The following is a 13,190-nucleotide window of genomic DNA, read 5'->3' as shown; positions in this document are numbered from 1 at the left end:
CTAGAGACACGAGCTCCGGGAGTACTGGGTAGTTCATATTGTTGTTCCACCTATAGGGTTGCAGTCCCCTTCAGCTCCTTGGGTACTTTCTCTAGCTCCTCCATTGAGGGCCCTGTGTTCCATCCAATAGCTGACTGTGAGCATCCACTTCTGTATTTGCCAGGCACTGGCATAGCCTCACATGAGACAGCTATATCAGGGTTCTTTCAGCAAAATTTTGCTTTCATGTGCTACAGTGTCTACGTTTGATGGCTGATTATGGGATGGATCTCCGAGTGGGGTAGTCTCTGGATGGTCCATCCTTTCGTCTTAGCTCCATACTTTGTCTCTGTAACTCCTTCCATAGGTATTTTGTTCCCTATTCTAAGGAGGAATGAAGTATCCACATGTTGGTCTTCCTTCTTCTTGATTTTCATGTGTTTTGCAAGTTGTATCTTGGGTATTCTAAGTTTCTGGGCTAATATCCACTTATCAGTGAGTGCATATCATGTGCGTTCTTTTGTGATTGGGTTACCTCACTCAGGATGATATGCTCCAGTTACATCCATTTGCCTAAGAATTTCATAAATTCATTCTTTTTAATAGCTGAGTAGTACTTCATTGTGTAAATGTATCACCTTTTCTGTACCCATTCCTGTTGAGAGGCATCTGGGTTCTTTCCAGATTCTGGCTATTATAAATAAGGCTGCTATGAACATAGTGGAGCATGTGTCCTATTACCAGTTGGAACATCTTCTGGGTATATGCCCAGGAGAGGAATTGCTGGATCATCTGGTAGTACTATATCCAATTTTCTGAGGAACCACCAGACTGATTTCCAGAGTGGCTATACAAGCTTGCAATCCCACCAGCAATGGAGGAGTGTTTCTCTTTCTCTATATCCTCACCAGCATCTGCTGTCACATGAATTTTTTATCTTAGCCAATGTCATTGGTGTGAAGTGGAATCTCAGGGCTGTTTTGATTTGCATTTCCCTGATGATTAAAGATGTTGAACATTTTTTTTTTCAAGTGCTTCTCAGCCCTTCGGTATTCCTCAGTTGAGAATTTTTTGTTTAGCTCTGTACCCCATTTTTAATGGGGTTATTTGAATTTCTGGAGTTCGGCTTCTTGAGCTCTTTGTATATATTGGATATTAGTCCCCTAGGGGTTTTCATACCAGTATTATTCAGCAGTGTGGTTTTGTTTCACTGAATTTACTGGGATACATGCCTATTTTTACAGACAAGGCATTTTATTATATCTTTGTGGTATACTTATTTCAGTAATTTTTACTTGGTCTCATTTTTATTCTTTGATATTAATTTTGTTAGAATTTCATATGGGACTATTTTATTTGCAACAATTTATCTTTCCTCTCCTCCCTTCAACTCCTATCATTCCCCCCCTCAAATTCAAGGCTTCTTATTCTTTAGTTAGTATTTTATAATAGATATGCATGTATATAAAATAAATATTTGTATAGACAATAAACATACAATGTGTCTATACACATCCCATTGAATTCCTTTAGTGCTGCTCTTTTCTAAAGGATTTTGGGGCAGACTATTTGGGATTGAACAACCTCTCAGAGGGCTTATCCCTGGAGAAGAATTAGTTTCCATCACTCAGTATCTATTCATTGCCAATATCTCCTCATTTAGGATTAGGGCCCAGTGAGATTTTCCTCATCTACATTGTCATATCAGGTGGTGGTTTCCTTTCTCATGGTTTTTTGAGGCGACTAAACTGTTGAGATTTTATGTGGCACAATTTCTTGTCAAGTATAGGACATATTATTTCAGAGCAGATATTCTGGTCCTCTGGCTTTAACACTATTTTTGCTCGCTCTTCTATAATGCTCCCCAAACCTTACTTGTGGGGCTTATGATGTAGATGTATTGACTGGAGGTGAGTACCCCATGGTCAATTGTTCTTTCAATAAGAAACAGTTGTGGGTTTCTATGACAGTCTCCCATCAAATTAAAAAAAAAGAAGCTTTTTTGAGGAGGTATAAGAGCTGTATCATTCTGTGTATGTAAGGAGATGTATTAGATGCAGTTAGAAATTTGAGTGGTTTAGGGCATTCTCCTCTAAGTCCAGGAACTCACCAGCCACAGGGAGTTGGCCAGGTTTACAGTCCTGGGAATCAATTCAAAGCCTTTAATCAAGTTAGATAGTTTTGTGTTACCACAGCATATAAGTGCCACTATTGCATCTTTCAGGATATCTACCCATTATAGTCATTGTTATGGGACTTGAAATATTTACTACTATTATAATCATTAGTAGTAGTAGATATATGTTACTATTTGCAACAAAAATGAGGTCTGTTAATGTTAAAGAACCTATTTGTAATATAAAACTAGTAGCATGCATGTGATAATCAGCTTTCCTTACATCTATTGTCATAATTCTTACTGATCTCCTTATCTGTATGGGTGTTAGTTCCTGAACTTATTTCAGTGAGCCTGGCCTCTGTCTACAACCTCCTTTGTTTTCTTGCAGCCTACTTAATATTATGCCAGCAGTTCTTCAGTTTTCCTAGGGCCTGAAAAACATTGGACCTGACAATTGTGTATCCAAAATTATCCTTGTACCCTCTCTCAACTAGCTTGAGTTACATAGTACACAAGTTATCATTATCATTCCTCAGTGTATCTGCTAAATTCTCTTGACTCCTTCTGTCTGTTGTGTTGGTCTTACATGGGTAAACTACAAACCTTATCAAATTGATATTTAGTTTGTGGCAATCAATTGCAATGGTGTAATGGAAGGAACTGTCTTTATATTTGTGACTGGTTAATCTTCTCTATCCATTTTTCAACTCTCCAGGATGATTCTTCCAATGTTTGTTTGTTTGAATTCTAAAAGTTGGCCTAAAGTATGGTTTAAAAGCACTCTACAACTTCCTTAAATCTTTGAGGGCTAGCAAGGTGATCAGTGAGTAAAAGTGCTTGCCACCAAGCCTGATGACCTGAGTTCACTCCTTAGAACTCACATGAAGAACCAATTTCTGTTTGTGGATCTCCTCATGGATGATATGACATGCATACACAGAGGCACACATATACACACATACACAAACGAACCTTTAATTTTTTGAGACACGACTTCACTAAGTTCCCTTGAATATTCTCTGGATTTCAATCTGGCCTGAAACTAGAAATCTCCTGCCTCAATCTTCCAAGGGCTGGAATAATACATATGTCTCATCAGGTTTGCTCCTGTGAATATATTTATGATTATTCTTCAGCAGACACCTTCTTCTGTGAGAATCTTAACTAGAAATAAGTGTGTAAGATTGATTTGACATGGGTTCATTTTTTGATATTTCTTCTACCAGAAGATATTTAATCATTGCTCTGTATTGATGATTGGCTACTGTTAGATAACACTGAAAGTCTACAGATTTTGGCAAGCATAAATACAGTCAAAAGTTGTAGTTCACATTCTTTTCTATTTTTGTTATGCTGGGACTGGAACCTACATCCTTGGGTTGACTGGACAACTGATCTACCACTGAGCTTCATCCATAATCCTACATTACCACTCTAACATGTGCAATTCTATACAGTATAACACAGTAGTTCTTTTCTTTAGACCATCCTGAAAGCAGGAGTATAATATTGGGCTGCTAGAGTCTCTGTAGCTGTATAGAATGAAGTAGGAAAACATACTGTGTCATCACTCTCAGGATATAGGTCCTTCCACATTTCATTTCTAGGAGGGTTTCCTGGGATAATATTTGAAACATGGCTTTTTGCCACCCAAGTTTGAAGCAGCAGAAATTAAACAAAACCAAAATATTTTCCAAATACAGTTAATTAGAAAAATGAATAAGTGGATATATAAGTGGTCTCTAAAATTGAAAGTGACTCTGTTTTGTGTTTTTTCTTTTTTTTTTGAAGATTGGTGATGATGTGAGTTCGTTCTTGTTGTGCTGTTCACAATTTACATCTCAGCTGGAAGAAGCAGTTAAGGAAGAATGTGGCGTATGTATTCCAAGTTTTGTCCATTATAAACTATGAGAGTTTGTATTGGTTGTAGAAACTGTGATATGATATCCATTATGCAATATTCGCCTAAAACCAATCCTTTGTGGAATTATAAAAGTCATTACAAAACAGATTTTTTTATTTCTTTATTCTCAATGTAGACATTTATGTCTCTGGACTTTTCTTTAAATACAATATCAATAGAGTACTTTCAAATATGACCTCTATATTTTATTTTCATCTTTAAAATAAGTCTGTATTATCAATATCATGTTATGATTAATGTTTATTTAAAAACAATTTTTAAAAGGATAACCATAGTACTAATTCCTAGTATGAAAAAATATTAGCACAGTTATGATTGACTTTCTGCTTTTTCTTACATATTATTATTTTTTCAATATGATAATATATATATAATTTTTCAAAAATGAAATTATGTGTGGCAAGAAAGACACATCAGTGGTCAAGAGTACTTGTTGCTGTTGCAGAAGACTCAGATTTGATTCACAGTACTACATAGTCACTCACACTCATGTGTAAATCTGTTTCCAGGAGTTCCAGCAAACTCTTCTGGCCTCTGCAGGGGCACATGTAGTGGATATGCACAAACATATAGACAAGAAAACCACAGAAAATAAAAAAAAAGTTTAAAATTTTTTAAATGAAATCACAATTTACTCATTTCCAAATATACTTTAAGTTTTAAAACACAGCATGATCATAATATTTATAAGACATTTGGACTGGTTAAAGCTGGCTATTATATAATATTTTCTGGTGTAACTGGAGTAGTAGACTCATATTTATATGTGAGGGCCAACATTTAGTGTCTGTTCTATATATACTATATAATTAATAATATATAATATCACATACTTTATATTCTGTAATATATACATATGTCCAATTTAATATGTAATGCTTTTTAACCGACATCATTTGTTGTAGGCTTAGATTTTTCAAAACCTAGTTTATTTAGGGTTCTTAAACTCTTCAACCTCCCTTCTAGCCTGGTTGTGAACCTGTTTAGAAGTAGTTTCTGGGACAATTCCACTCTTTTTCAAGAAACAGTGGTCTAGTCCAATAGAAAACACCAAACAGGAATCAGAAGCAACAGCATAATCCGGCAGAAACAGCAAAGCTCCTTAGGATTGGGCCAGAATCAGCCAGAATAACAGAAGTTCTTTGGTGCTTTTCTCTATATAAAGTCAAGACCAGCAAAGACCAGTAAAGGCCAGCAAAGCATTGATTAGGGTAGCAATGTAAAAGCATCCTCTCACTGTGGGGTTCTATTTATATTCTTTCTAAATATCACATGCCCTCTCAAATGTTTGTTTTCAGCAAAACATCACATGCTCTCCTACATGATAGCTTCCAGAAAAACATCACATGACACAACTGAGTTTTAAAAGAAACCAGAAATTCCACTAAAATTTGTCTTTGCCTTCACCCCTTCCCCTTTCCTTCTCTGGTCATCTGTTTCATAATTCCTTGTGACTCTTTTGTCTCAATGGCTGATTCTTCTATTTTGTGCTTCTGCTTTGCGTGTGACTTTATCTGATACAAGTGTTCTTACTACTTTTTGTTTATATTTTCCAATGAAATATTTGCCCTTTCAAATACTTCTAACATTGTTTTATGTTCATTTCTTATTGAAGAAAAAAACATTTCAAAACTATTGCCAAAATTTTCAGTAATCCAAACAATATTTTACCATATGAAGATGGAGCTATAGACCTGTAAAATGAGTAGAGAACCCAGAAGTGAAGAGAGGGCTTCATTGGTGACCTGCCTACCTGTTGCATAAGGATGAGGATCTGAGGTAGATCCCGAACATCTATATAAAATCTGGTTGGTGCTCATCTAAAACCATTATATTGGGATGAGGGATGGAGATGGAGATGGAGATGGAGATGGAGATGGAGATGGAGATGGAGATGGAGATGGAGAAGGAGATGGAGAATGAGATGGAGATGGAGATGGAGATAGATGGATGGATCCATGGAGCTTGATGGTCACCCAATCTGGCCAATTGGTAAGCTTCAGGTTCATCAAAATAGAAATCATAATGAGAAGGAAATATAAGCCACAATAGAAATGCCTAAATAAATCAACTATATTAAAATTAAAACCTGTGTCTATTATTAAAAATCCACAAAAAGAATAAGCAAAACATTTGAACCATTTAGCGCTGATACGAGATTATCATGATAATTATGGATCTGTATCAATAAATGAAAGATAGGTAACTATGATATAAAAAGGTGAGAAGAAAAAACACAAACAGCTCATAAATATGTCAAAATACATTGTATCATTAGTTTTTAGAAACCTGGGAGTGTCACTAAACCATGTCACATTACTAGATAAGAATAATGTGCTGATTGGCTGAGAGCCAACATTTTTATAAAACCCTCCAATTTATTGCACATTTACTTCTGGTGGTACCCTGTATCTCTATAACTCTGCAAACAGTCCCGTTGAAAAACAAGAAACAGTGTTTATAAACACTGTGTTTATCTAGAGCATTACTTTCTCCTTTTTTTTGAAGCACAAAATTTTATATGATTCAAAAATAGAGCAATAAAATACAGTGCTACTTTGAGGTTGCTTATTTTTTTTAATTAATTAATTTTTTACACTCCATATTCCATTACCCACACCCTCCATGCACCCTTCAACTACTTTATATCCCACACCTCCTCCCCACACTCGTGTCTCCACCTGGATGACCCCGACCCTGACCCCACCTGATCTTTAAACTCCCTGGGGCCTCCAGTCTCTTGAGGGTTAGGTGCATCATCTTTAAATGAACACAGACCCGGAAGTCCTCTACTGTATGTGTGTTGGGGGCCTCATATCAGCTGGTGTTTGCTGTCTGTTTGGTGGTCCAGTGTTTGAGAGATCTCGGGGGTCCAGATTAATTGAGACTGCTGGTTCTCCTACAGGATTGCCCTTCTCCTCAGCTTCTTTCAGCATTCCCTAATCCAACAACAGGGATCAGTTGCTTCTGTCCATTAGTTGGGTGCAAGTATCTGCATCTGACTCTTTCAGCTGACTGTTGGGTCTTTCAGAAGGCAGTCATGATAGGTCCCTTTTTGTGAGTGCTCTATAACCTCAGAAATAGTGTCAGGTCTTAGGACCTCCACTTGTGCTGGATCCCACTTGGGCTTGTCACTGGACCTTCTTTACCTCAGGCTCCTCTCCATTTCCATCCCTGTAATTCTTTCAGATAGGAACAATTATGGGTCAGAGATGTGACTATGGGATGGTAACCCCATCCCTCACTTGATGCACTGTCTTCCTGCTGGAGGTGGATAGATCATTACTTTCAAAACCTCATTTTTGATAATTAAATATGTGGTGTTTTGAATGAAAATTACTCCTATAACTCTTATTTGGTTCTCAATTAGTGCAACAATTTGGGAAAGATTAGGATATATACCTTTGTTGGAGAAAGTATGTCATGGTACTTTAATTTTTATTGAATATTTTCTTAATTTACATTTCAAATGTTATCCCATTTCCTGGTCCCAGCCCCCCACTCCCTCCAAAAACCTCATATACCATCAGGCCTTCCCTTGCTTCTATGAGGGTATTCCCCAACCATTCATCCACTCCCACATCCCCACCTTTGCATTCCCTTACACCGGGGAATCAGGCCTTCCCAGGACCAAGGGCCTCTTCTCCCATTGATGCCCAACAAGGCCATCCTTGGCTACATATGCCGCTGGAGCCATGGGTCCCTCCATGTGCACTCTTTGATTGGTGGTTTAGTCCCTGGGAGTTCTGGTGGGGGGGGAAGGTTGGGTCCTGGTTGGTTGATATTGCTGTTCTTCCTATGGGGTTGCAAACCCCTTCAGCTCCTTCATTCCTTTCTCTAACTCCCCCATTGGGGTCCCCATGCTCAGTCCAGTAGTTTTCTGTGAGCATTTACCTCTGTATTCATCAAGCTCTGGCAGAGTATCTCAGGAGACAATTATAACAGGCTCTTGTCAGAAAGCAGTTCTTGGCATCTGCAATAGTGTCTGTGTTTGCTGTCTGTGTATGGGATGGATCCCAAGATGGGGCAGTCTCTGAATGCCCTTTCCTCCAGTTTCTGCTTCACACTGTCTCCTTATTTGCTCCCGTGAGTATTTTGTTCTCCCTTTTAAGAAGCCTGAAGCATCCACAAGTTGGTTTTCCTTCTTCTTGAGCTTCATGTGGTCTGTGAATTGTATCTTGAGTATTTGGAGCATTTGAGCTAATATCAAGTTTTCAATGAGTGCATAACATGTATTTTTTTGTGTGACTGAGTTACTTCACTCAGGATGATATTTTCTAGTTCCATCCATTTGCCTAAGAATTTCATGAAGTCATTGTTAGTTTGTTTTTAAATTAATTAATTAATTAATTAATTAAATGTATATGAGTACACTGTCACTGTCTTCAGACACTCCAGAAAAGGGCATTGGAACCCATTACAGATGGTTGTGAATCACCATGTGGTTGCTGGGAATTGAACTCAGGACCTCTGGAAGAGCAGTCAGTGCTCTTAACCGCTGAGCCATCTCTCCAGCCCGAAGTCATTGTTTTTAATAGCTGAGTAGTACTCCATTGTGTAAATGTACCATATTTTCTGCATCCATTCCTCCATTGAAGGCATCCAGGTTTTTCCTGCTTCTGCCTATTATAAATGAGGCTCCTATGAACATTGTGGAACATGTGTTTTTGTGATATGTTGGAGCATCTTTTGGGTATGCCAAGGAGTGGTATTGCTGGGTCCTCAGGTAATAATACTATGTACAATTTTCTAAGGAACAGCCAAACTGATTTCCAGAGTGAGTGTACCAGCTTGCAATTCCACCAACAATGGAAGAGTGTTCCTCTTCCTCCACATGTTCACCAGCATCTGCTGCCACCTAAGTTTTTGATCTTAGCCCTTCTCTCTGGTGTGAGGGGGAATCTCACGGTAGTTTTGATTTGCATTTCCCTGATGTATAAGGATGATGAATATTTCTTTAGGTGCTTCTTGGCCATTTGATATTCCTCAGTTGAGAATTCTTTGTTTACCTCTGTTCCCATTTTTAAATAGGGTTATTTGATTCTCTCAACTCTAACTTGTTGAGTTCTTTGTATATATTGGATAGTAGCCCTCTATTGGATGTAGGATTGGTAAAGATCTTTTCCCAATCTGTTAGTTGCCATTTTGTCATATTGACAGTGTCCTTTGTCTTGCAGAAGATTTGCAGTTTTATGAGGTCCCATTTATCTATTGTTGATCTTAGTGCATAAGCCATCGATTTTCTGCTCAGGAATTTTCACAGTGTGTCCATGTGTTCGGGCTCTTCCCAACTTTTTTTTTCTATTAGTTTCAGTGTATCTAGTTAGACTAACAGGCTGGATATGTAAACAGGATTCAGCATTTTTCTGCATATAGGAAATACACCTCAGTGACAAAGACAGACAGTACCGCAGAGTAAAACACTGAAAAGCAAATTTCCAAGCAAATGGACTCAAGAAACAAGATGGAGTACCCATTCTAATATCGATTAAAATTGACTTTCAACCAAAAGTTATCAAAAAAGATAAGAAAGGACACTTTCTATTCATCAAAGGAAAAATCTACCAAGATGAACTCTCAATTCTGAGCATCTACACTCCAAATGCAAGGGCACCCACATTCATAAAATAAGCTTTACAAAAGCTCAAAATACATATTGTACCTCACCCAATAATAGTGGGAGACTTCAACACCTCACTCTCATCAATGGACAGATCATGGAAAAAAAACTAAACAAAGATACAGTGAAACTAACAGAAGTTATAAACCAAATGGATTTAAGAAATATCTATAGAACATTCCATCATAAAACAAAAGAATATAACTTCTTCTCAGCATCTCATGGTACCTTCTCCAAAATTGACCATATAATTGGCCACAAAACAGGCCTGAACAGATACAAGAAGATTGAAATAATTCCATGCATCCTATTGGATTACCAAGAACTAAGGCTGGTCTTCAATAGAAACATATAGAATGGAAACCCCACATACACATGGAAGCTGAACAATACTCAATGATAACTTGGTCAAGGAAGAAATAAAGAAATTAAAGACTTTTTACAATTTAATGAAAATGAAGACACATCATACCAAAACTTATGGGACACAATGAAAGCAGTGCTAAGAGGAAAACTCACAGCTCTAAGTGCCTCCAAAAGAAACTGGAAAGACATACACTAACAGCTTGACAGTACATCTGAAAACTCTACAACAAAAAGAAGCAAATAAAGTCAAGAGGAGTAGACTACAGGAAATAATAAAACTCAGGGCTGAAACCAACCATGTAGAAACAAAAGGAACTATAAAAAGAATCAACAAAACCAGGAAATGGTTCTTTGAGAAAATCAACAGGATAGATAAACCCTTAGCTAGATGAACCAGAGGGTACAGAGACAGTATTCAAAATTTAAAAAATCATGAATGAAAAGGGAGACATAACAACAGAAACTGAGAAAAATTTAAAAATTATCAGATTCTACTACAAAAGCCAATACTCAATAAACTGGAAAATCTGGATGAAATGGACAATTTTCTAGAGATATACCAGGTACCAAAGTTAAATCAGGATCAGATAAACCATCTAAATAGTCCCATTACCCCTTAAGAAATAGAAGCAGTCATTAAAAGTCTCAAAAAAAAAAAAAAAAAAGCCCAGGACCAAATGGGTTTATTGCAGAATTCTACCAGACATTCAAAGAAGACCAATACTCTTCAAACTATTCCACAAAATGGAAACAGAAGGGATACTACCTGATTCATTCTGTGAAGCCACAATTACAGTTACACCTAAATCACACAAAGACACAAAGAAAGAAACACAAAGAAAGAGAACTTCATACCAAGTTCCCTTATGAATGTCAATGCAAAAACACTCCATAAAATTCTTGCAAGCCGAATCCAAGAGCACATCAAAACAATCATCCATCATGATCAAGTAGGATTCAGGGATGGTTCAATATACAGAATTCCATCAACATAATTCACTATATAAACAAACTTAAAAAAAAACCCAACAAAAAACACCCGATCATCTCATTAGAAGCTGAGAAAGAATTTGACAAAATTCAACACCCCTTCATGATAAAAGTCTTGGAAAGATTAGGAATTCAAGGCCCATACCTAAACATAGTAAAAGCAATCTACAGCAAACCAGTAGCCAACATCAAACTAAATGGAGAGAAACAAGAAGCAATCCCACTTAAATCAGGGACTAGACAAGGCTGTCCACTCTCTCCCTACCTATTCAATATAGTGCTGGAATTCATAGCCAGAACAACTAGACAAAAAAAGAAGATCACAGGGATATAAATTGGAAAGGAAGAAGTCAAAATATCATTATTTGCAGATGAGATGATACTATATATAAGTGATCCTAAAAATTACACCAGAGAAATCCTAAACCTGATAAATGACAGCAAAGTAGCTGGATAAAAAATTACCTTAGACAAATCAATGGCATTCCTATACACAAAGGATAAACAGGCTGAGAAAGAAATTAAGGAAACAACACCCTTCACAATAGTCACAAATAATATTACATACCTTGCTGTTGCTCTAACTCCGCAAGTGAAAGATCTATATGATAAGAACTTCAAGTTTCTAAAGAAAAAAAAAATTGAAGAAGCTCTCAGAAGATGGAAAGATCTCCCATGCTTATGGATTGTCAGGATTAATATAGTAAAAATGGCCATCTTGCCAAAAGCAATCTACAGATTCAATGCAATCCCCATTAAAATTCCAACTCAATTCTTCACAGTTAGAAAGAGCAATTTGCAAATTCATCTGGTATAACAAAAAAACCCAGGATAGTGAAAACTATTGTCAACAATAAAAGTACTTCTGGGGGAATCACCATCCCTGACCTCAAGCTGTATTACAGAGCAATAGTGACAAAAACTGCATGGTATTGGTACAATTACAGAGAGGTAGATCAATGGAATAGAATTGAAGACCCAGAAATGAACTCACACGCCTATGGTACTTGATCTTTAACAAAGGAACTAAAACCATCCACTGGAAAAAGACAGCACTTTCAACAAACAGTGCTGGTTCAACTGGTGGTTAGCATGTAGAAAAATGCAAATCAATCTATTCTTATCTCCTTGTACAAAGCTCAAGTCCATGTGACTCAAGGACCATCACATAAAACCAGATACACTGAAATTTATAGAGGAGATAGAGAAATGAAATCTTACACACATAAAACCTTAGTAGGCAGGCAGAATCAACAAGAGACCCCACTACAACAAAGGGCCAGAATGAGAAAGTGGCTTTGCTGTGGTAGGCAAGCATCTCACTAAACACTTCCTGTTTTTCATACCATTTTGTCAAGTTGACACCATCTATAGTGTGGTTCAGAAGGCACTAAACCCACTTGAAAAACTACCTACATCTTGGGTGTGCATTTTATCATTAATCATTGGTGCAAAATAACTCAGCTCACCCCAAGCATCTGGTCCTGGGTTGTATAAGAAAGTTGCCTGAGAAGACCATAGGTAACAATCTAGCAAGATTCTTTCCTCCATGATCTAATTCAGTGCCCGCCTCCAGTGTTTTAACTTGAGTACCTGCCCTGACTTCCCTGTGATGGACTATGGTCAGAATGTGTAAGCTAAATAAATCCTTTCCTTCCCCCCCAAAAAAAAATGTATAGAGGAGAAAGTGGGGAACAGCTGCAAGCACATGGGGCACATGGGTAAAGTTCCTGAACAGAACACCAATGGCTTGTGCTCTAAAATCAAGAATTGACAAATGGGACCTTATAAAAATGGAAAGGTTATGTAAGGCAAAGGACACTGTCAATAGGACAAAATGGCAGCCAACAGATTGAAAAAAGATCTTTATCAATCCTACATCCAATAGAGGACTACTATCCAATATATACAAAGAACTCAAGAAGCTAGACTCCAGAGAACCAAATAACCCTATTAAAAATGGGGTACAGAGCTAAAAAAGAATTCTAAACTGAAGAATAACAAATAGTTGAGAAGCACTTAAAGAAATCTTCAACATCTGTAATCATCAGGGAAATGCAAATCAAAACAACCCTGAGATTCCACCTCACACCAGTCAGAATGGCTAAGATCAAAAACTCAGGTAACAGCAGATGCTGGCAGGGATGTGGAGAAAAAGGAACACTTCTCCATTGTTGGTGGAATTGCAAGCT

At 37.3% G+C, this 13,190-nt stretch overlaps 1 protein-coding gene across 2 annotated transcripts in view; it reads left to right on the top strand.

The window, feature by feature from the left end:
* Ccdc7a (coiled-coil domain containing 7A) overlaps nucleotides 1-13,190 on the top strand; it is an 85,474-nt gene that overhangs the window by 13,911 nt on the left and 58,373 nt on the right. The window contains exons 5-6 of one of the 2 annotated variants that reach the window (NM_001197041.1): nucleotides 3,890-3,973; nucleotides 5,638-6,105. In NM_001197041.1, the coding sequence (NP_001183970.1) occupies nucleotides 3,890-3,973; nucleotides 5,638-5,676 (123 nt within the window). In that variant the 3' untranslated portion in view covers nucleotides 5,677-6,105. Of the gene's footprint in view, nucleotides 1-3,889; nucleotides 3,974-5,637; nucleotides 6,106-13,190 lie in introns of those variants that run through there. The other variant, NM_029061.3, reaches the window with a different exon arrangement.

Source organism: Mus musculus, chromosome 8, assembly GCF_000001635.26.
Source record: "Mus musculus strain C57BL/6J chromosome 8, GRCm38.p6 C57BL/6J".
Classification (NCBI taxonomy): Eukaryota; Metazoa; Chordata; class Mammalia; order Rodentia; family Muridae; genus Mus; species Mus musculus.
This window is presented reverse-complemented; position numbering and strand designations above follow the sequence as displayed.